We start from the raw sequence: 24,522 nt of genomic DNA, 5'->3' as shown, positions 1-24,522 counted from the left end.
ATCAAAATGCTCTCCTCTTTCAGGAAAAAATTTTTAAATATTAAATTGTTACCTTTGGTATGCTAACATTAGTCTGAAGCCCTTTAATTGTTACATTATCTTGCTTCGTTATAACATTTGTCTGTGCTTGTCCTTGGTTAGTCGTTCCTATTGTAGGGTGCTCAGTTTTTGTTCCTCTAACGTCTTGTTTGGAAGATAACTAAAAAGATCATAAGTGAAATTATTTCACAAGCTTTTCATAACTTCCACGTCATCCACAACAGCAACTCACTTATTCACGCTGCCCCTCTATGCCCATCTATGTGCCAGCTGCATTCTAGTTTTACATCCCACCTTAAAATCCAAACCTTCGATAAGCTAGGAAATAGACTGGTAGCATCAGGGTTGAGAAAAGTAATACATATTAAATTGAAGTCAGCCTATAGAGAAGCAGACAGAAAAAATTATACAGTAATTATAGGCATTTTTTAAGATCCCTAAACTCTACTGGCTTGAAAACAAACTTGGTTTCTGATAATTGGCCCCTTTTTGGCTAGGAATATTTTCAAATTTCTTTTTTTCACTCATCTACTCTATCACATGAAATGCCAATATATATTAAATAAATAGTTAACTAAAATAATCAGTCTCACTTTCATCTCTCTTCTGGTCCCTACTCCAAGTATAATCCAGATAAATTTGAAAATCAAATGGAGAAGCTCTGGAAGAGCACTGGGATATGACTGCTAAGCAACTGGTTTCGTGGCTAGAACCACAATGTAAGTAGAATATCACACAATGAGAGTAGTGACTTGATTCACTGAAGTGAATGAGGAAAATCTCAAAAGTAATACTAAGATACAAGTCATCTAATCATAGAGGAAAATCAAAACATAACCAGCTGTCTTAGAAAAGCAAGGTGTCAGTCCTAAAGAATATTCATTCACTTAGGGCCAAAGCTCTTTAGAAAAGGCTTGGAACTAAGCTGCTTCTGAAATAAAACAAATAAAGCTATTTAATATATTTTTTAAATAAATATTTTTACTACTAGTCAATCTACAGTACAGTTATATGTCCTATCTTTTATGGAGCCAATGACATATAAACGCTTTTAGAACATGTCCAAATATTCTGATTTAACTTGTGAAGAAAATTTTTCCAGTTTGAATATTCTGTAACCATGATAAATATTCAGTTTGCTATGCCCACTGAATTTACAAGTTCTTACATTTTCTGAGAAGGTAGTCTTGCTATTTTGGACAGCTTCCCTGAGGACTTTAGCATGAAGATCATCTACAATTGCAGCTGGATGTCGGGTACTAGCACAATGAACCATTGCTTCAATATATCTGAGGGGAAAAAACAGTAAATGAAATATTTAAATGTCACTAATCCTACAACTTAGTTTATGTAAACATATCATGAAACATAGCACCATCTGAATATGTACAACAATCGCTCAACATTGAAATGAGAATGTCTAAGCCACATATTTAGAAATTATACAAGGGAAACATTTCTGAGGTTATCCCCACCATCACCACCCTCACCCCAAGAAGAAGTGGTCCACATTGGGCAATGATCTTTTCTTTAACAAACTTCTGAAGAATATTTCCTGTGTTCTTCATTTATATGACATATCATAAGAATCTTAATAGTATAAGTTATCAAAGAAAAATTATGGGCTTTTGCAGGAAAAGGAAGATTTTCATGAAAGCTCATCTCCACTGAACCCCTTTTCTCTTTCCAACTGCTTCTACACCACTTCCATTATGTTCTATTCTCATTTTTATTCATGTCAGTTTTATATAATATGTAATATTGTTATATTATGGCAATATAATAATAAATTTGAATATATAGTCAGCTCTTCACATCTGTGGGTTCCAAATCCACACATTTAACCAAGCTCAGACTGAAAATACAGTATTCAAAATACAGTATTCATGGGATGCAGAACCCACCAATACAGAAGGTTGGCTTTTTTAATCCGCAGGTTCCACAACACCAAATGGCAAGACTTGAGCATCTGTGGATTTTGGTATCCACAGCAGTTCTGGAACCAATACCCGACAGATACGGAGGGACAACTGTAATTATTTAGGCTGAGAAAGTAGCAAATGATAACTGAAACACAGACCTCTTTAAGCATATTTTCATTTTTATTCAATCAAAATAGCTATCAATAATCTTCTATATGAACATATATCACATATACTTATAACTATCAACAATCTTCTATATGAACATATCGTATCACATATACTTATATCACAGAGTAATCATTGTATAAAGCAATAGTTGTATTTCTACACAAAATCAATACCTGTCTAAAGCTTCAGCCACCAGGGGAGTCAAAACAATATCAACAGTTCCTTTTACTTCAACTATGGCTGTTGTCCTGGTCTGGGACACTGGTTGATCCAGGGTCCACTCTTCTGTTAATGTTTCATCATCTGTGTTATCAGCGAGTTTTTTTTCCAAAGGAGTATATGGCGTACTACACAATTTAACAAGCAAATCATACATTAAAAAGACCATGAATTAGAAGTTAGAGCTTCCTTAATGTGTGAACACATGCATTCATTACAACCATAAATTTTATGGAATTGGACTTGTTTTTGTTTTTGTTTTTGAGACAGAGTCTCACTCTGTCACCTAGGCTGGAGTGCATTGGTGTGATCTCGGCTCACTGCAACCTCCTCCTCCCAAGTAGCTGGGATCACAGGCATGAGCCACCATGCCTAATTTTTTTTTGTATTTTTAGTAGAGATGGGGTTTCACCATGTTGGCCAGGCTGGTCTCGAATTCCTGGCCTCAAGTGATCTGCCAGCCATGGCCTGTCAAAGTGCTGGGATTACAGGTGTGAGCCACCGTGCCTGGCCTGGACTTGACATTTTATGTCCCAAAAACTTTTCAAAGGCCAAAAGAAGTACTAAAATGCTAATTGATCAAAGATGGCTAATACATCGAATGAGAAAAAAAATTTAATATATTTACCTGATGTACCTTTTGCAAATTATGAAAAATATGATACTGAATTCTTATTAGTCACCAATTTTGATATGCCAAGTTATAGCATGTTTAATAGAAATGCTACTGACTACTTATAAATGTAGCCAAAGCCATAACAGGCAAAAGAGCTGAATTATTTTGGTAATTTATTCTTAATATAAAGTTCATACTCAAATAAAGAATGATTATTATTCAGAATAAACTCTACCCATCTCATAATCAAGGAATACACTTTAAAAGCATGTTATTTTTACTTACTTTGAAGTTGATCCTGAAAGTTGCATGCCTCTGTCTAGCAAAGAATTAGCTGTGAGCCCCTGCTTGATAACCTAGAATATAAAATACTATAGTCTAGATTTTTTAATACATTTCTCTAATTTTATATCAACTGATATATGTAAATATCTGAATTACATAATATGATTTTGAGATATTTGATATAAACGTTTGACAAACTGAGCAAATCAAAGAATATATTCAATTGGCAGTTTCACTTTGTTGATTCAAATAAATGGCAGAACAGGGTTGTGAGGGTAAAAGACTATAACTGAAACTTAAAAGCAAGTGTTTCAAATGTCTTTCCTCCAGAGTTTCTTTTCAAATTGAGTTTTTTCTCAAGTTAATTTTAGTCTTCTCCTAGCACAACCAACTTTTAAGTGGGAAAGAGAGTCACAGAAACATTAAACTATAGGAAAAACTATTCTTATATTTTATATCCATAAATGATAACATGGAAAATAAATAAATGAACCTGACTAACCAAATTGAACCTTTATAAATGCTAGTCAATTATTTAGACTTAATGGCAAAAAATAACTTTCTTACCTCCCAGGTCACTTTTTTTTCCCCCCTAACTACCCAAGCCTCTGGTAACCACCATTCTACTCTCTACATCTGTAAGAGCTTGCTTAGATTCCACATGAGTGAAATCATGAGGTATTTGTCTTTTAGTGCCTTACTTAATTCACTTAACATAATGCCCTCCAGATTCATCCTATTGTCACAAATGACAGGATTTCCTTCTTCATGGCAGAATAGTATTTCATTGTGTGTATATACTACATTTTCTTTATCTGTCCATTCATTGATGAACATTTAGGTTGATTCCATATATTAGCTATTATGAATAGTCCTGTAATTAACATGGGAGTACAGACATCTCTTTAATAAACTGAATTAATTGCCTATGGATATTATCCAGTAGTGGGATTGCTGGATCATATGGAATTCTATTTTTAACTGTTTGAGGAATCTCCATACTGTTTTTCATAATGACTGCACTAATTTACATTTCCACCAACAGTGCACAATTGTTCCCTTTTCTCTGCATCCTCGCCAATACATGTCATTTTTTTGTCTTTCTGATAACGGCTGATGTTCTTTTTTTGAAGCTTTCTAAAAATATTAATTCCTTGACCTGTCTTCTCTAGAGATTTGACTGCCTAATCAAACTAGAAAGATTTATTTAAAATACTGAAATAATTCTATCCTCCCAAGTACTATTCTGCACAAAGGCCATTCAGTTTTACACTGGAAAATTCATATATCAACATATTTCCACATGGAGTAAAAAGGACATTTTGAAATCTTAGCATGGGCAACTGGTTTTGGGCAAGATAAGAAAATAGTACAACCTTAAAAACAAAATTTTGCAACTGTCACTAATGTTTCTTCTTCCTTCAATAAGTATTATTTAAATGCCTACATAATCTATGAGAATATTCAACTCCATGTTTCATGTCCCATCTTTACTAATACAGTTTACATCCAAGCCCTGGTCATTTCTTGCACAGACTACTGTGACATCTCCTAAGTGATCACCCCAATTCCTCTCTTGCTTAATGACAATTCAATTCTACTTAGTGTTCAAAGTACATGAGATCATATCATATTTCCTTAAAACTCTTTAGAGTTAATAAATGAAACTAAAATAAAATTCAAACTCCTGATGCCATGGTCTATAAGCTCTGAATGATCTGACCTTTGTTTAGGTCTCTAACCTCATTATGAGCAAGTCTCCCCACTCACTATCTCTCAGGCATGCTGACCTCTTTTCCCTCTTCAGGGCTTTAGGAAGGTGGTTGCCTCTGCCTGGAATACAGTGCCCCTAGGTCCTCCTATCTTCAATTCCTCATCATCCTTCAAATTTCAGTCTAAATATTATCTCCTCAGATGGACCTTTCATCTCAATACAATCTAGGTGTCCCCACCCCTTGTTATTCTCTATCCCGGTATCCTTTGGTTATCATCATAGACTCTTCTCAATTTGTAATTATATACTGATCTATCTATCTATTAATTGTCAGTCTTCCACCTCTAAACCATAAGCTCCATATCCATTTCCCTCACCACTCTACATCAAATGCCTTGTTCAGAATACTGTATAATAAATATCTGAATTATGAATAATTAAATAAGTATTTAGACACTTCAAATAAGTATAGTATTCATATTGGCTATAACCACTAAATTTATTTTGAGGTATTTTTAGCTTACCTAAAAAATTCTGTAATGCATTTTCAGAATACATTACACAAATGCCCAACAACCATATTCATACTGAATTATAAGAACTCAAATGTCAAGTAAGTGGACATTGAAGGCTTTGCATGGAAGGAGTTGATGAATTAATAAAAAGAACATCATTAAAAACTTCAAAATTTTATTTTTAAGACACAGAAAATATGAATTCAGAAAGAGCTGATCCAAATCTTTTTTTTTTTTTCCCCCCGAGATGGAGTGTCGCTCTGCCACCCAGGCTGGAATGCAGTAGCACGATCTCGGCTCACTGCAAGCTCCGCCTCCCAGGTTCAGGCCATTCTCCTGCCTCAGCCTCCCGAGTAGCTGGAACTACAGGTGCCCGCCACCATGCCCGGCTAATATTTTGTATTTTCAGTAGAGATGGGGTTTAACCATGTTAGCCAGGATGGTCTCGATCTCCTGACCTCATGATCTGCCTGCCTCAGCCTCCCAAAGTACTGGGATTACAGGCATGAGCCACCACATCCAGCCTATCCTAATCTTAGAGTATAACGCAGACAAGAATATGTGTTGATTAGATTAATGCAGTGACAATCAACTATAAACCATTTCTCAATTTAATTTACTTAAATTTCTAATATTCATCAATAACTCTGTGACCTATCATACATAAAGCCATGGCTTCAGAAAGTCTATCTCTCAGAAAGGTAGCTAAAAAAATGAGAGTAATTATGAAATAATTTCTTAAAAATCTATTTTTCTAAATAAATATATCGATGGAAACTAATGATTTGGTTTATACCTTAAAAGTTGGAACAGAAAGCTGTTCAAATGATGATGAACTTTCTTCACTGGTTGGTGTATCCAGATCAAGTGGACGATGCAATGAGGATTTAGAGGTTCTTTTGTTGGATGGGTGCTTAACTGACCAATTAATTACCTGGAACTGAGTAAGGTAAGTCTGATAACAATTCATCACAGGTTGTTGTGGAGTAATCTGTTCACTCTCCACTGTTTTCTCACCTTCTACAATATATAGATGCTCTATAACATCATCTTCTCCACCTAACGCAGAAACAAATGAAGCCTGAGAAGGATGAGTTTTGAATGGTAGAGTTCGGGAATCCTGAAGGCTTTCTCCGTGTCCAGTCAGTGGTCCTTCTACACTGTGATATATGGAACCCCTACTGTAGTCAATCTGCTGGGTTTGCTTTTTCTTCTTTTTTCTACCTGGGTAAGTTCCAGGGCCTTCATCACTGCTAATGGGCTCAAATTCCTCAGCAGCAGAAAAGTAGGCTTCACTATCAGCCATTGACATGCTGGAATCCATTGATCGATACTGATGAAATGAATTAGAGTCTGCAGATGGTGTATATGGGAATGAACCAAAACTTCTCCTCTGCTTTGGTGAGTCTAGTACATTCTCATCACTTCGAGAGACATCACTACTAAACTGGACTCCAACTGTTACAGGCTGCTTGTCCCCATAGAAAGCAGCAGTAAGACTCTTAGTACTTCCAAGACGGGTGGAACAGACAGAGGCTTGTCGTTTCAAGGGAGATCTAAGAGGAGACTGACCTACTGACTTATCCTGAGTATTAGGAGACACAGGGCTGTTTCCTGAAATTTCTGTAGGGATACTAAAATAGAAAGAAAAGCTATTACCATTTTCTATACATCATAAAATTTACTCTAAGCATAAAAAGAAATATCAATAAAAATCCTTTTGGTAATTTTAATCATGTACTTTACAAATAAAAGAAAATCTACAATTTTATAATAAAATACCCAAAGTAGCAAAACAGTACAGTATGTGTTCATACCCCTCATTAGTTCCAAAAATTTTTGAGGTAGCTTAAAACACAATAAAAACTGAAAGAAACCCCAGAATGTAATCTAAACCATAATCCATGGACACTAATGCATTTATAAAGTTTTTTTTTCTTTCACATCCTTTAAAAACTTGTCCAACAAAATATACCAGGGGCCTTTGATTAAAGGAAACTGGAGGAAGAAGTTATACATAACCCCAGTATTTCTGACTTTAGTAACTGATGTAGTAGTGCCATTTTCTAAAGCAGAACAAGTTAAGAATGATAGGAATAAGGCCATTTTTAATATGTTGAGTTTGAAGTCTCCATGACATATCCAAGTAGATATATCAAGAAGGTAGCTAGGCCTTAGGAACAAAGGTTTTGGCTGGAGTTTTACATTTAAAAGATGTTAGAGAACATAACTGAAACCAAACAGTTATTGAGACTCCCTAGGGAAATAATATAGAATAAGTGGAGAAAAAGGAGAGAATGTTCAACAAAGGGCAGGCTATAAAAGAAAGAGAAAAAATAAAGGAGGAAGAAATGGAGGACAGGACAATGGAGACTGAGAAGGAATAGCCAAGGAAGTGGGAGGAAATTCTGAAATGTGCTATCAAACCAAGAAGAAACTGTGATTCAAGAAGGGAGGGGCCAACTATTAAGGTGCCAAGAGGAGGAACAAAAAGTATCCATTAGACTAGAAGGATAATATCTGAATGTTAACAGTGATTCACTCTGAGTGGTGGGATGACAAGAAACTTCCACTTTCATTATACTTTCTTGTACTTTCCTCATATCTGGAATGAATGACTTTTATAATCAGACAACAGCAAATTGACATTTCAAAATATGTTCAGATATACAAGAAACAATTTTCTAAAGTGGGGGAATGGGGAGGGAAGAAGTTTTTCTTGCCAGAATTTTAAACAATTATAATCCTATTTATGATCAGGCTTCTAAATCTAAGTGAATACTGACCTTGCTTGGCCATCATCCCTTTTTGTCCCATGCATGAACTCTTTTTGAACCAAATGGTCATCAGCAACAGATGAGGGACTTTCCTTTTCACCAGCCAACAAAGGCTGTGCAGCACTAGAACTACTGTTCTCTTCTGAGGAAGAGGATGAACTATGAGATCGTAATGGTACTTGAAGACTAAGGTGCTGAGTTTTTCTCTCTACTTCTATTCCCACTGATTTATTTTCCCATTCTTTCCTCTTCATGGCATTCACATTACCTAAACAAACAAAAGGTGGGTTAAGTGAACACACAAAACTCAAAAGCAGTTTATAAAAAACCATGGCAATCTATTCCATTTTTAAGTACAATCTTTTCTTTTTTTTTTTCTTTTTTTGAGATGGAGTCTCACTCTGTCACCAGCATGGAGTGCAGTGGCACAATCTTGGCTCACTGCAACCTCTGCCTCCCGAGTTCAAGAGATTCTCCTGCCTCAGCCTCCTGAGTAGCTGGGACTACAGGTGTGTACCACCACACCCAGCTAATTTTTGAATTTTTAGTAGAGAAAGGGTTTCACCATGTTGGCCAGGATGGTCTTGATCTCTTGACCTCGTGATCTGCCCTCCTCAGGCTCCCAAAGTGCTGGGATTACAGGCATGTAAAAATAACGAGTGACTAATTTCATATAGCAATTTGTTAAACATTTTAGAAATATATCTACATAAGTATAGCTCCCAGGCCCATAAACAGTGAATTTTTCTTTTTAAATCTTTTATTGGAAAAATTTCAAACTTACACAAAACTTTCAAGAACAGTACAAAGAACACCACATATCTTCTACTTGGATTTACTTATTTTAAGCATTTCCCCCCTTTTGCTCTAAAAGTTCAATGTTGACAGGGACTGTATCATTTTTCATTCACTGATGTACCTCCAGTGCCTAGAACAATGCCTCATACACAGAAGGCACTCAATACATGATTTTGTGAATAAATAACGACTTTAGGATCAGAGTGAAGCACCACTGTTTCAGAGTTTCATAAAGAGCTCTGTGATGTGTTACATAAATTGAGGGGCTGGGGGAAATAAAAAGAGAATTCTATAGCTGCCTAGATCCAAAAAAATAAATCTTGCTCAACCTCCCCTCTCCTCCTACCATCCCAGTTTTAGCCAAAAAAAGTAAACCCACTAATGGAGAAAACACCTCTGTGAAGAGGATGCGGTTCTAGCGGCATTCAAGGGGTAAGAGTTGTAAACCTAAAATATTATATTTACTTCTAGTACCACAAATGTAAAACAGAGCAATGAAAGTCAAAAGAAAAAATGGTCTTGATTCACTTCTAAGTGATACAGGAACACAGTGTTCACTGAGAATCACCAAGAGATACAGACGCTTCCTATTATACATTATTAGAATTTTACTTTTTTCAATGTTAGGAAGAGAATTTACTATTTTCCTCCTTTCACATCATGTATAAATTCCCTGCAAATATTCTTTCTTGAGTTTGTGATGGTTAATCTTTGAAAATCAAGCAATCTTTATAATTAACGCCAGTTATAGCACAGTAGAGAGAACAACAAGGTGGCTTCAAAGGCCCTGATTCTAGTTTTCTCTCGGCCATACCTGGCTGTATCACTTCATGCAACTCAGTCTCAGTGATAGGCCTCAGTTTCCTTACTATGAAACAAGGATAATATCCACTTTACATGGTAGCTTAGGGATTAAATGAGAAAATGCCAGTGTAAACCTTTAAAAATGAACATTATTCAAACATAAAAAAGTTATATAAGACAGCTAAATTATTACAATCTATCTTATCACTTAAATGCCAGGAAGTTTTGGTATTTGCTGATTTTATAAGATAATCTGCTCTCATGCTAGCAAACCTACCAAAGTACCTTAAAATAACTTGTTCACACATATACTACTCAGTAAAAAATCATTTAAACAGGAATTTAGCATATGTAGTCCACCTGTTTGTTTCCTCTAAGAGCTTCTATACATGGGAAAGCAATCTGATAAACTCTTAAAGGTAAACTCTTTCCTATCTTTTTTTGTCTACTGATAAAAGGCAGAGGTAAATTAATATTTTTAAATTAATTAAGGGGAAATGGCTAAATATTCATGAAGTATCAAGACTTTTCTGCTTTTAACATCTTCACAGCATGGCAACTTAAGCAGTAAATATTGCACTGAATCACAGGAATACACAACTAAAAAAATCCAGAGGAAAATCTGTTTCTGAAGTCTCTGGAGAAAAGACTCTAGGTAAATCTAAATATAATACACTTAAAGTCACTCTTCACTGCTCATACCAAACTGATGTATTTGCAGAGTTATGCTAAAGATTCTAAGACCAGAGTTCTTTTCTTGACATGTTTAATTTTACTGATAAGGAAACTATTTTGCAAAAATAATTGGTAACATGGGGGCCAATAGTATAAATATTACTATTCAAAAGTTTTCGTATAAAAGCAAGCTGGTAAAACAACTGTTACCTTGAAGCACAGCTATTCCTAAGTATTTATCTGGATGCTGTGTTACAGGAAAATAACAATATGTAAGGAAATATTTAGAATAAACTCCATGAGGAAAGTCACCCACGTCAACAACAGAAGATCTGAATAGCAGACCTACTTCTGCCCTGTGTAACTCTGAAACAATCACTACTTTTATCTGGCTTTAGTTAAGTCATGTGCAAAACAAAGGTGGATTATACTAAACCCTACTCATAACATTACACAAAATAAATTGAGTTGAACAGAGTTAACACTGAATTTCTCTCAGAATGGCATAGTGATGAAGAAAATAAACAACTAGCACAAGTGACGAAACATTTTATTACCATCTATAATTTTGGGAATTTCTTTAGTAATTATCCATTCTCCAGGCTGTAGCAGAGACTGTCCATAATACATATCAGACTCTGCACTTGTGCTTGAAAATGCAGAGCTACTGGAAGGTGTCAACTCTTCAAGTTTGAAGAAATCTAGGCCAGTTACCGTGCCACCAAAGAATCTGCAGCCACCAAGACAACCACATTTGTTTCTACACTTCTTATTCTTCAGGATATCATCTGGCCACAAAAACCACAACCTAAACAGAACCCAAAAGAAAAGAAAAAACAACAACATAAAAAACAAATCATTAAGAAATGAAAAACTTTTTGATAGATAATTAAAGTTAATTGTAAATATTTTTAAATGACAAAGTAAACACAAAGGTTTATTACTACTCTGTGTGTGTGTGTGTGTGTTTTTTAATCATTTGCCTTTCTAAAAACATATAGTCTTACCAGAGCAAGTGAGATGGAAATTACCAGAATCAATAATAATAGAGATATGGCATACATTAAAAAGCCCAAAGCATTAAAAAACAGCAAATATAAAAATCAGACATTTAAGTCCAGTTTTACAATGTAGTAAACATTCTCAAAAAAACTAAAATTTTAAGACATTAATCCAAAAAAACCATTAGTATAGATTATGCTTGATAGCTCATTACCTTTAGCATCTCAGAGCCTATTTCACAATGCAAATTTAAAACACTAAAAAATTATAAATATGGAGCAACGAAGACATTATTTCTCAATAAAATTAAAATAATGAACTACTCCATATTTTAGAGAAAAATAATATCCAGGTCTACTCCTTTCTAATAAGGACTCCAAATAAAGTATTAAAAATGTATGTAAACTTCGGGTTCTGTATAAGTGACTCACAGATCTGTCAGTATTTATTAACTCCCCTCCTTTCTTAAAAAATAGGGCTGAGGCAGGAGAATGGCGAGAACCCGGGAAGCGGAGCTTGCAGTGAGCCGAGATCGCGCCACTGCACTCCAGCCTGGGTGACAGAGCAAGACTCGTCTCAAAAAAAAAAAAAAAAAAAATTATGTAATAGAAATCTGTGAGATATATCTTTATTCCTTTTTTTTACTTTAATAAAATCCTCTCACGTTTACAGTCTATTTTTCTAAGCATTTTTACATGTATTGTCTCCTTGGATTCTCAAGACCCGCACAGGGAGACAGAATAGGTATCATCACCTTCATTTTACATTCATTAACTTATATTTCTTGAACATATCTATTAAGTGCCTAGTGTCATGCTAAGCAACACTGAGATGGTCTTATCCATATGAAGTTTACAATACAGAAGCAAAGATAAACAACAAGGAAATAACAGCAAATAATAAATTGTATCAAGTGCTATGAGGTATACACGATGTTGTAACAAAGAAAATAGGGAGAATCTTTTAAAAAGTAACATTTGAGACATTAAAGATGAGATGAAACAACTCAGAAGTGGAACATCTATCTAGAGAAGACAGAAGGAAAAATGTATGAGTAGGCCTTAAGATGAGGGACAGCTTAAGGTTACTTTGGTCAGATGTTACTCATTTCAAATCACTTCTGTATTTTAAAGTATTAAGTCAAGCAGCAAAGATATCTTAAAACACCATCAAAATAAAAGAACTTATACACATAATAGACAGTTTTTTACTTCATTTCCACAGCAAAAGCTTGGTAGAATGCATGACTTTGGGTCCTCTAAACCTGACTTGAAATTCTAGCTGTGCCACTTACTAACCCTAGAACTTCAGACAAGTCAACATCTCTAAGCCTGTTTCCTCATCTGCAAAATGATGGTATGATACATCTAATAAGATCATTGTGAGGATAAAATAGCGTAACACATGTAAAGCACCTGATGCAAAATCTGGACTACAGAAGTTACACAATAAACATTAGCTCTCCTTTCCTATCTTTGCATAATCCAATGCACTAGTTGTCAAACGTTAGCTTGTATTAGAATCAACTGAATGGCTTGTTGAACTATAGAGTGGCTGGGCTTCACCTCCAGAGTTTCTGATTGAGGTCTGGGAAGGCCTGATTATGTATATTTGTAATAAGTTCCAAGGAGATGTTGATGCTAGTGGTTTGGGAGCCATATTTTTAAAAAACATTAATCTAACGGAACTAATTGTCTATGTATCCAGTAGCTTTTCCAGTAATATCAGAAATGAATATACTTTTCTCTAAAACTCCTGGGAATCCAACATGCACAAAGGCAGCCAAAGCTGCAAGTCAATGAGTTACCATGTGGGGAGAGCAAATCGTCATGAATCCTAGGAATCCCTGTATGTTCCTGCTGGGGATGCCATGAATGCAAACTCTGTCCAGCGTATTTCACAGGGTTGTGTTTGGAGCAAGCAGCCTTGAGGGTTGAGGTAATCCTTCTCTCTGGAAAGAGTAGGCTTGCTTCCACTTACTATAAAAATAGTAAGACTCCCCAAGTTCACTGTTCCTCTTCTTCAACGTAATCTACTTTATGCACATATTCATCATGATGGGCCTTTTTTTTTTTTTCCTCCCGAGACTGAATCTTGCTCTGTCTCCCAAGCTGGAGCACAGTGGTGCAATCTTGGCTCACTGCAACCTCTGTCTCCTGGGTTCCAGAGATTCTCCCGCCTCAGCCTCCCGAGTAGCTGGGACTACGTTATCCCCTCTAGGACTCAGGGACAGAGTTGCTAGATTTAGCGAATAAAATACAAACAAAAATAAGTTTGTTCTATGCAATATGTGGGGCAAACTTACACTAAAATGTGTTTTGTTGTTTACCTTAAAGTGAAATTTAACTGGGCATCCTGTATTTTATCTGACAACTCTACTTGGTGGGTACAGGGAACCAACCCGCCAACACGTGACTGGCTACCACTTTTGCTGTAATATAGTCTCTGATCAGAAGTTTTGTGTATTTTGCCAGCATCCATGAAATTGTAACAGCTAACTTGTTACCTTGTAAGAAAGATAAAAACCCCAGACTCTTCACAATTTTTGACAAACTACAGCACTGTAACCAACCTAAATGAGCTACTTGGAGCAACTTGAGTCACCTGAAGCAACCTCCTCAGTTCCATTACCACCTTGCTCTACCACCTAACCTAATCAAAAACAGGCATTTGTTTCACACTAAGTGGCTTCCTGAGCAATAAATAACAAAGAAATCCAATTTATTTTACACAATATTCTTCATATATGAGCTTTCATACTCAGATATATGTCAAATCTTCCTCAATTAATTTAAAAAATTAATGTAATATCAATAAAAATCTCAACAGATTTTTTTTAACCAGAAAAATGGTTCTCAAGTTCTTCTGGGAAAGTTAACAGATGACAATAAACATTTTGTGAAACAGAGAAATGAATATGTATTAGGTGTAAATTTTTCCCTCTGTATTTGAATAGGTATTTGCAGAAAAAGTGATTTATCTCCTTACCTAAAATAATATACACATGTACCCCATATAAAATCCAGAGGGATTCGAGTTTTATATGTTAACCAGAAAAAGGAAAAGAAAAAAATAATAACAGATGCTATTGATTACTAGGAAAAGAATGGCTTTCTCAAATTAGTAACTGATATATCTGAATGTATAAAATTAAAGTCATATATGAAAATAAAAACAAAATTAAAAGATAAAACTGTAAAATGCTAGCAACAGAGATCACAAAAAGGGTGATCATCTATAAAGAGCTCTTAAAAATTGAAAACCACCAAGACCCCAGTAAATAAGTGTACACAGAATATAAACATTCAATTCACAAGTGAAGAAATCGAAACAGCTAACAAATGTGGTTTTTAAAGTATTAATTTCAGAAATGTATAAATGCAAAATAAAGAGATGCCATCTTTCACTTATCAGAAAATGCTCAAAAGGTAGTAATGGTGCAGGGTGACAGGGACTAGCTAAAAAGCCATTGGGGATATAAACTGAAATAATTTCTGGCAAGTAATTTGGGAATGCATATGAAAAGTCTTAGTTTTCAACTCATTCATCCTCCCTTCCAGGAAATTATCTAAAGGAAACAGCCAGAAAGCATGGGAAAATATTTTATGTGCAAAAATGTTCCTCTATCATTTGTAATGGAAAATTTAGAAACAATCTAAATATTTAATATAAGGGCAATGGCTAAATAAAACATGTTGTGTCTTTTTGGTAATGTATTATCATTTTTTAAAAAGGATCTTTATAAAATGTTTAATCATGTGGCCAGATGCTTGGGATATAAGTTTAATACAAACATGCAGAATTTTAAACTGTATATACAGGATGATTTCAAGCATTAAAAAAATACAGCAAAATCCTGGAGATAAAATTTCATGTGGTAGGGTTATGATCATTATTTTCTTTTGTTTCTTAATAGTTTCCTATATTTTTAGAATTAGCATATATTAAATATACAATGGGGAAGATGGGGATGGAAAAAGTCATACTGTCATTTTAAATGGAAGTGATTCAGTAAGAGGCGCTGGCAACTTTTAAAATCATATATAATAATTTCCTAAGGACCAAGGAAATAGGCCTGAGTACTCTTAATCTTCCTTGCAGTTCTGAAGGCCCATAAAAGGAGTTTTATACAGTAGACGGTAGTAGTACTGTGATTTCTAGGAATTAATGATGACTTGAAAGTGGAGAGCTGTGGTAAGAGAGAAAATGTAGTGCTTTACAAAATGTTATTTGGGGACCGTAACTTAAACTTGTTTCACTGTTGGCATACATGGTATAGACTTAGAAACACATCAGAAAATAATGTTACTTCCAACAACTATACCATCACCAGAGACAAGATATATATTTACTTAGATATTAGGTCCTTATATATTCATTGAGGTGCAGCAGCACAATTATATTAGGTCTTTATTTAAAATATTCTTAGTCTATTCTCTCAGTAGAATTTCCTCTATAATTATCTAGTTATTTTCATCTGAACAGGAGACTACTGCCATTCTTAAAATTTTCACTTACCTCTTAGTTCTGGCATCATGAGTTTCTAAGAAATGTCTTTGTGCCTCATGTTTAGAATGATGGTCAGCAGCCAAAGCAATATCAACAGTAATAAGTCCTAAATTGGCTGACCCAGCTTCAAGCCAATAGGCCCTCCGTAGCACTGCAGGCTGAAGTCCAATTCTACAATTATTTAATTGCTCAATGTACTGTCTCACTTGAAAATCCTGAATTGCAGCACTGATTCCTTCCCCAACTGATTGATTGTGGAGATTACAGTTTGCAACTCGAATTGCACCCATCTAAAAATTGAATGAAGAAAACGAAACAAAAGTGTAATTTCTGTATTTTTAAGTAGCTTAGCCAAAACTACTGAATAGGTGATCATTTCAAATAGAGTAAAACATAAATGGAAGGAGAAAATACAGGAAAAAGAAATAAAAAAGGAAAAAAATGGGAAAGGGACAAGAAGGGAACAGAAAAAGTTAAACAAAATAAAAACAAAAATAGGCAATTTTTTAAAAAGAGGATAAAAGGAAAAAAGCAGAAGTCCACAGGCGAACAAAAGAAGTAAATGATGAAATCATAGAAACTTAACAAGGCTTGATTTTAAACTACAATCCATAAAAGAGTGGGAAACAAATGTTTTCAGGAGCCAGGCAGAAAATATAAATGTATGAATCCTAAAGACATTCAAAAATCACATCATTTAAAAGCACTACCAGTTTACATCCCCGATATAAAAGCAACCTACTATTTTATATCCCTGCCATAAAACAATGTTATAATAACTCAGTTAAGAGTAAATAACTGGTGAAAGTATGCCTTAAAAAAAAAAAAATACTGGAAGAGAACATGGAGGAGTAAAAATTAGAACGCTTTCTCCTAAAATTATGTGGCAGTCTGTGAGATGACAAACTATAAGTGTGTGTTTTAGTTCAAGAAATAGAGGTTTGGTTTAGTAAAAAGGAAAAAGCACTACACTGGCTGAGCAAAACACTTACCTTTATATTTGTAGCACAACCATGCTCAACAATATAAATATCGGCTCCATCTACTGCTAAACGAGTCATAGTATATTTCAAATCATCTGAAGTTGGACAAGGCCCAGGAATACAACTCAACTAAAATAAAAAAGGATTGTACATCTTAATCATCACCATCAACTTATAATTTTGACAGTTAAGTCGTCTTCTTTAAGTAAACACAAAAAAATCTAGTTATTGATGTATTTTTAAAAAATCTAATTTCATTCTTTTACAATAAATGAAATCAGCAGTTAAAGTGTTATAAATTAGAAAACTATACATTAGAAAACAATAAGTAAGCATGCACCATTTTCATTCAGAAGAGGCAAGTAGCAAGTCTAACGGACAATACATATACAACTTCTTACTGAAACTCAGAGAGGATAAGCAGAGTAAAGTGATAAGTAAACAGTGTCACAGGTTTACAAGAATTGTATGAGTTTAGAGTTGTAAGGTTTTCTTACAGGTACTCCATACACACAGATGTATTTTCACACACACACATACACAAATATATTCGCTGTAAATATTATGGTATCTAAGATAATCCACATTAATTTTATTTTACACCTAAAACACAGATTTTTATGATGTTTAGGTTAGAAGAAAATGTATGTATCACCTATATCAATAAACTTCTTGAGGAGATGGCAGCCCTGAGTAAATTATTGGCCCAACAGCATGAAAATGCTCATTAGTGGCAGAGCCAGAACTAGAAACAGGTGTCTGACAGTGTAGTCAATACTCTATAAGGATATATTTCCTCTGGACAAAAATAGACCTAAACAAACTAAAGTGGCAGAATCAAGATCAGTAGTTGCCTGAGGTAGGGGCTGACTGCAAAGACACACAAAGGAATTTTCTAAGGTGATAGAAATGTTCTATATCTTCACTGGTGATAATAGTTACACAGGTATATACAGCATTTGTCAAAGCTCAAACTGTACACTTTATTTATTTTTTTTTTTTTGAGACGGAGTCTCGCTCTGCCGCCCAGGCTGGAGTGCAGTGGCCGGATCTCAGCTCACTGCAAGCTCCGCCTCCCGGGTTCCCGCCATTCTCCTGCCTCAGCCTCCCGAGCAGCTGGGACTACAGGCGCCCGCCACGTCGCCCGGCTAGTTTTTTGTATTTTTTAGTAGAGACGGGGTTCACCGTGTTAGCCAGGATGGTCTCGATCTCCTGACCTCGTGATCCGCCCGTCTCGGCCTCCCAAAGTGCTGGGACAAACTGTACAACTTTAAAAGGATGAATTTACTGTATGTAAATTATGCCTCAATTAAACTTATTTTTAAACATTTTAGGGCCGGGCGCGGTGGCTCACGCCTGTAATCCCAGCACTGTGGGAGGTCGAGAGGGGCAGATCACGAGGTCAGGAGATCGAGACTATCCTGGCTAACAGGGTGAAACCCCATCTCTACTAAAAATATACAAAATTAGCCAAGTGTGGTGGTAGGTGCCTGTAGTCCCGGCTACTTGGGAGGCTGAGGCAGGAGAATGGCGTGAACCCAGGAGGCGGAGCTTGCAGTGAGCCGAGATGGCACCACTGCACTCCAGCCTGGGCGGCAGAGCAAGACTCTGTCTCAAAAAAAAAAAAAAAATTTAATGCAACGTAAACACTTTAAGTTAAAAAAAAAAAAAAAAAAGAAAGAAAAGAAAAAGGAGGGGGAGGCACCTAAAGGTATATTTGTATTATCCATAAAAAGCTGCCTGCCTGACCTATGACTAAGGAACCAATTCTGTGGAGCCTGGCAATGTGTTTATAGTAAGAAAAAAAATAAATTTAATCACCAAATATAGCTGTTTCCTTCAATGTCAATATATAAGCATGCATTACAGATTTTTTTGGACAGAAAAGTAGGATGAACTACTTTCAATTCACAGTAATATAACACCAAACAAATATAATTTGTATAGCAGAAGAACAAAAAAAGAAAGACACATATGGGAAAGAACTAGAAAGAAAAACTAAGCTGTTAACCACTGTGTTGTGGAACCAAGGTAAGTTATTTTTCTTTTTTGAAACAGCCATGCTTTCCAGATTTTCTGAAATAACCACGCTTCCAAAATCAGGGGGAGAAAATGCCTCCCTCCCCAAATTCATAAGAGAGAGTATTTATTGCACAATAATACTATGCATTTCATTGCCACTGCACGCGGTTTTAGGGATTACTATCTACTTTTTGCAATCCTTGTGAAGATATTGTAATGACCCTTAATGAAGGTGGCACAATGTTGTGAAAAGAGCATAACATGTGGTGTCAGGAAACTTGGCAAATGACCAACCTTGCTATTACATTATGGGAGAAGTGGCATGTCCAGAGTGGTCTGCAAACCATGTCATGTGAAGAATTCAACCTTCTCCTTGTTTCAATTTCTAAATATTCTACATAAATATATAGCCACATCCCAATAATGCAATATGACATGAATGTTAACAGCAAAAATGTAAGCAAAATATAATTTTTATAATTCAGTTTATTTTTTAATTTGTATGTTTTAATAATCATCTCATATTTTAGATAGTTAAAATGGCCAAGAATTTTAAAAATAATTTTATTAACTGAAAAAACTGCAGTTTGCTTCAAGGCTACATGTATTTGACTTGAAGCTGATATCTCAATATTCCATTTTTAAAAATTCATAAACGTTTATAATATTGCTAACATATTTGTTAACATACCTTGGACTCACAGAACCGACGATCAATTCCATGCTGACATATTATTACTGATTTTGGTCTTTCCAGTTCATACTCCCGACATACCACATGAAAAACAAATGTCTGTCCCCACTCCAAGAGGCATGCCAGCTACAGATAATCAGTGACAAGTTGACAACACTGTTAGCATTCTAAATAAGTGTTCAGAGTTTAAAAGCTTCTGAAGATTGTTAACACGGCTTGGAAGAACCCAAACACTATCTTAAAACTTCTGCTAAATAAGCAACTTGTTAGCCAATGATTTTTGCTACCTTTAATATCATTTATATGCTTATATTACTTTTCCTTTATGAATGACAAAATGCATTGCCAAAATGAAAACTCATTTCAACTGAAAAATTTCACTTCAGCAACTTTTAAAGCAAATCCTTTTATTCAAGGTTATATATCTTTCCTGTTACATAGCTAACTGAAATGCCTACATAGAAAAGCACCTAAAATTCTCTAATCATAAACCAAACTTTTATGTGAGAAAGTATCTAAATATCACATTGAGCTACAATTTTTAAAAACCAGGTATTTTGAAGATTAAAGCACTTTTGTTTATGTAAATAGAAGCTTAAGGAAGCATATAATTCTTCAAATCTTCAGTTTTTAAAAAAAAAAAACTTTATTTTATAATTGATTAGAGCTGTTAACATTGAGAGATAGATATACATGGCATTATTCCCCCAAATAAGTACATAATTTAAACACTTGGAAAATATAAATTTTACTTTTAAAACATACAGAGAATAGAATAAACATAAAAGTGCCTACAGATTCATGAACTGTGCAGCAAACAGTGATGCTGAGATTTTATGCAAAAGAAAGAGAAATGTTTCACCTTATAAACGCAATTTATAAACATGTAAGATTCTAGCAGTCCTTAGAACAAAGGAATTGTACCAGCACGGCTTTATTCCCTTCTTAGGGAACAAGCTGCTTTGGAATATGCTTCAGTTTTCACTTGTATATTTAGGGATGCGAAATGGGAGATAATAAGGAGAGGACAGTTACAAGGCCAGTGAGCAATGACGATTGCTTTTCATCCATTTTTATACATTCCATTATGCATTTCTTTTCACATATTTTTATAAATATCATTATACATTCTAATATTATATTGAGATGACGTACAACTCCAAAATATCCCTTTTCAATTCCATTCATTTTCCCACCATTTCTAGAATATTAATTTTTGCTACCCTCTGACGATTTCTTCCAGGTATACAGGGCATCTAGGTTCTTCATCACTTTCTTGTTGCTACTACATACCTCTAAATTATATGTTTTATACCCATTCTATAACTTTTTATCAAAATTGAGTATGTAACATTCCTATCAAATTCGTCTTTTGAAATATCAAGATGAACATTCATATTATAATAAATATATGACTCAGGTGAAATGTTAAAATAATATGGCAATTCAACTAAACTTCAGTGGCCAATTAGAAACAAATAATTATTAAGGCTTTTGTGCCTTCTAAGGATTAAGTGAAAGGGGTGGTGGGAGAGAATTTATCCAAAAGGATCACATCTAGAATTCTAGACCAGATTTACTTACCAGTAAATTCACTTTTATTTTTTGAAACTATTATAAACATCACTAACAGCAGCTACAAATGATGTAACCTTGCTTTGGGACATGACGAGCAAAGAACCTTATTACCTAATCCTTAGCATCATAAGAGCTACTTTCAAATCCTACTTAAGAAATATGTAAGAAAACAAAGTTCTTAAAAAATTACTCCATATAGTAGAAAAATAAGATTTTTTCCAACAATGGAGGGCCAAGTAACATAATTTTAATAATATATTAAATTGACTTCTAGAACAGTACTCATCCTGAGTTTTTCCCAAAGAAAGTCTCAAATTCTTGGAAACATTACATAGAACTACATACATTACACCCAACAAATTATATGTGGCTCAGAAAAGTGAAACTTGTCTCTGACTCACCTATAACTAAAATTCTGAATGGCAAGAATGACTCCCATCAGAATGCCATCAGTGGAAATGCAATGAACATTCAAACAGGCATACAAGTTATTCTTGAGAAGGTGGATAAAGAAAGGAAAAAGAAAATAAGTCAGGAGGTAGTACTCTGAAAACCATACCTGTGGTGCTGTGACCTTAGCTGTAAGACTTCCAGCCTGCACATCAATTAACCACGCGTATTCTAAGGAATCACTTCCCAAAGGAAGACCTTCTGCTGAGAACATAGCGTGTGCTCTCAGCTGGAGACCTGACAAATTGATGTGACCTTCCCTGAGTACTTCATCCACAGGGGGTCGCTGCTGAAAACAATAATGATGAGACTGTAAAACGTATAAGAAAATCATATTATAAATTCCAGTTGTTTCCCCCGACACCCCCTGCAGAGATGAACAATAAAATCATGCCATCTATAAGGCTTCAGAATCCACAAGCTCCTAACACAACCTTGTACCCACAGAGGTAGTCTGAGTTAAGCATCTTTAATGAACAATATCTATGAGAGCCCAACTATTATAAAAAGCAAGATAGCTGAGTCCTAAAAAGTAGACAGATCTCTGATTGGCAACTGCCTTTATGAATAACAAGAAACTACAGTAGTACTCTGACAGGGAATACAAGAGACCAATCTTTTGTAGGAAATCCAAGAATCGTTAGATTAAAATATTTTTTAAAAGGAAGATAACATTGAAGAACATGGACTGTTAAGACCAAACAATGAAGAATGGTGGTGAAAAGAAAACTTCCATACAGATTCTGAGGACTATGTAAATACAAGGATAGTTTTATCTTACAGAGAATAATTTCATACTCACTACTAAAAAGCCGCATGTATTTCAAAGAGAAAATTTCTAACATATTCAGAGAAATAAAGGATATGTCATAAAACAGATTATTTCATGGAACACTAGTTCCACACATTAAGAATAAAGAATCAAATAAGTCTGGAAACGCCCTACTGATCAGTCACCAATTTCTTAAATCTACCTCCCAGTCTCTCACAAATGCATTGACTTTTTTTCATCTTCAGTGCTCTCATCCTGGTCCACACAGCATCACCTCTTGCCAGGACCTTTTCAAGGTATTAACTTTTTACATCTCTCTGCTCCATACTCTATCAGTAGTCACAGAGATCTTCTAAACATATGAATCTGATCCTGTTCTTGCCTCCAGACCATTAAATGCTACCAGAGCACTGCCTACCTCACCTTGTGGCACTTTTTACTCTTGAAATTATTTATCTTAATTTTAATGTTCACAATATTTACGTTCTCCCCCAGGTTCATTAATGACCATTTCTGTCTTATGCACCAAGTATCACTGCACCTAACAGTGACCACAAAAAGTAGATGCTGCTGACTAGACAGATTTCTTCACAGGAAGTGTTCACAGAGTCTTCAATATAGCAAGATACACTGAGGCAGTTCACAGATTATTTCCCAACCTAGTTTTATTATGGTAGTCCTCTTCATGTATGTCTAGGCTACCTCACAGGGTTAGTGTTCCTTGCTTTCAATATATGTTGGGAAACAGTCTTAAAAAAAATTTTTTTAAGGATAGGGGCTAACTCTAATTCATAAGAAGCTTTTTTAAAAAAAATTCAAATTGTGACTACAATAATCACTCTAGAAGCTCTTCTGATCCAATTTTTCATTTAATTTTCATCCAAGCTATGTGACTTTATATAAAATCACCTGACTTTTCCAGGCATTAATTTCCTTACCTTTTTTACTGAGAGAACTGGGGAAGGTGGTCAAGAAAGTTATCTTCTGACACTGAGACTCAATAATTCTCAGTATAAAACTTGTATGAAATTTTTTAATCTCAAAATTACATGTGGATCTTGGGCTTTCCTAAGGTACAGCCTACATGATACACCAATAAACATTATATTCTAAATTTTATTGCAGTTTGCATCATGTGTGGGTTGAATGGCGTCCCTCAAAAATATATGTTCAAGTCTGAAGCCCTGAAACCTATGAATATGATCTTTTTTGAAAACAGGATTTTTGCAGATATAATTAGGTTATGCTAAGTTTACACTGAGGGTGGGCCCTAATCCAATATACTGGTATCCCTGTAAGAGGAGAAAAAGTGAGACACACAGGCACAGAGAGAGAGTGGCAGCCAGTCGAGATGGAGGCAGAAATTTGAGTGATTCATCTACAAGCCGAGGAATACCAGGGATTACTGGCAACTCACCAAAGCCTAAGAAGAGGCAAGGAAGGGTCTTTCCCTACAGCTCAGACAGAATGTGACCCTGCCAAGAGGACTTTGAACCTCCAGAACTGTGAGAGAATACATTTCTGTTCTTTTATGTCACCTAGTGTAGGATACTTTGTTATGGCAGCCCTATGAAACTAATACATAAGATGACCACAAAGTTAAAAGTGCATAGTTTCATAATGGGACACAGTAGTCCACCAGTCACCTTAGATCCTTCATCTTGAAGCCTTAAGACTGTTGCTACCCAGGATAAACTACAAGTGGGCAACCCAGATTTGAGCCTTGGAAGTAGACAAAGTGTGAACCCTCTCACTGTGAAAGAACATTAGATAGTGTAATGACAGATGAAGAAAAAAATTCTTAGGAATAGTTGTGTCAACACTATAGAACGTAAACAAGGTAAGTAGACAAGCAAATTCTAAGAGGATATATATGGTATCTTTGTCTTTGGGGTAAGTTGTCAACCATCTAGGAAATGAATTATCACTAGTGCTTCTACTTCCACCTTGATATCTCTACTCCATGAACTCCTTCTC

The 24,522-nt window shown here is 35.1% G+C and overlaps 1 protein-coding gene across 16 annotated transcripts in view; it reads right to left on the bottom strand.

Moving 5' to 3' along the window:
• Nucleotides 1–24,522, bottom strand: part of BLTP1 (bridge-like lipid transfer protein family member 1) — a 211,191-nt gene that overhangs the window by 114,930 nt on the left and 71,739 nt on the right. For 14 of the 16 annotated variants that reach the window (XM_015450796.3, XM_045392845.2, XM_045392844.2 and 11 more), the window contains exons 23-33: nucleotides 21,883–22,062; nucleotides 19,743–19,871; nucleotides 17,039–17,158; nucleotides 16,056–16,336; nucleotides 11,093–11,343; nucleotides 8,268–8,526; nucleotides 6,278–7,115; nucleotides 3,253–3,323; nucleotides 2,306–2,479; nucleotides 1,208–1,328; nucleotides 53–199 (exon numbers count right to left, since the gene is read on the bottom strand). In XM_015450796.3, coding sequence (XP_015306282.3) covers nucleotides 53–199; nucleotides 1,208–1,328; nucleotides 2,306–2,479; nucleotides 3,253–3,323; nucleotides 6,278–7,115; nucleotides 8,268–8,526; nucleotides 11,093–11,343; nucleotides 16,056–16,336; nucleotides 17,039–17,158; nucleotides 19,743–19,871; nucleotides 21,883–22,062 — 2,571 coding nt within the window. The remainder of the gene's footprint in view (nucleotides 1–52; nucleotides 200–1,207; nucleotides 1,329–2,305; nucleotides 2,480–3,252; nucleotides 3,324–6,277; nucleotides 7,116–8,267; nucleotides 8,527–11,092; nucleotides 11,344–16,055; nucleotides 16,337–17,038; nucleotides 17,159–19,742; nucleotides 19,872–21,882; nucleotides 22,063–24,522) is intronic. The other 2 variants (XM_015450797.3, XM_074040404.1) reach the window with 1 other exon arrangement.

The sequence above is a fragment of the Macaca fascicularis genome, chromosome 5 (assembly GCF_037993035.2).
Source record: "Macaca fascicularis isolate 582-1 chromosome 5, T2T-MFA8v1.1".
Classification (NCBI taxonomy): Eukaryota; Metazoa; Chordata; class Mammalia; order Primates; family Cercopithecidae; genus Macaca; species Macaca fascicularis.
The sequence above is the reverse complement of the archived record's forward strand: the minus strand, read 5'-3'. Positions and strand labels throughout refer to the sequence as shown.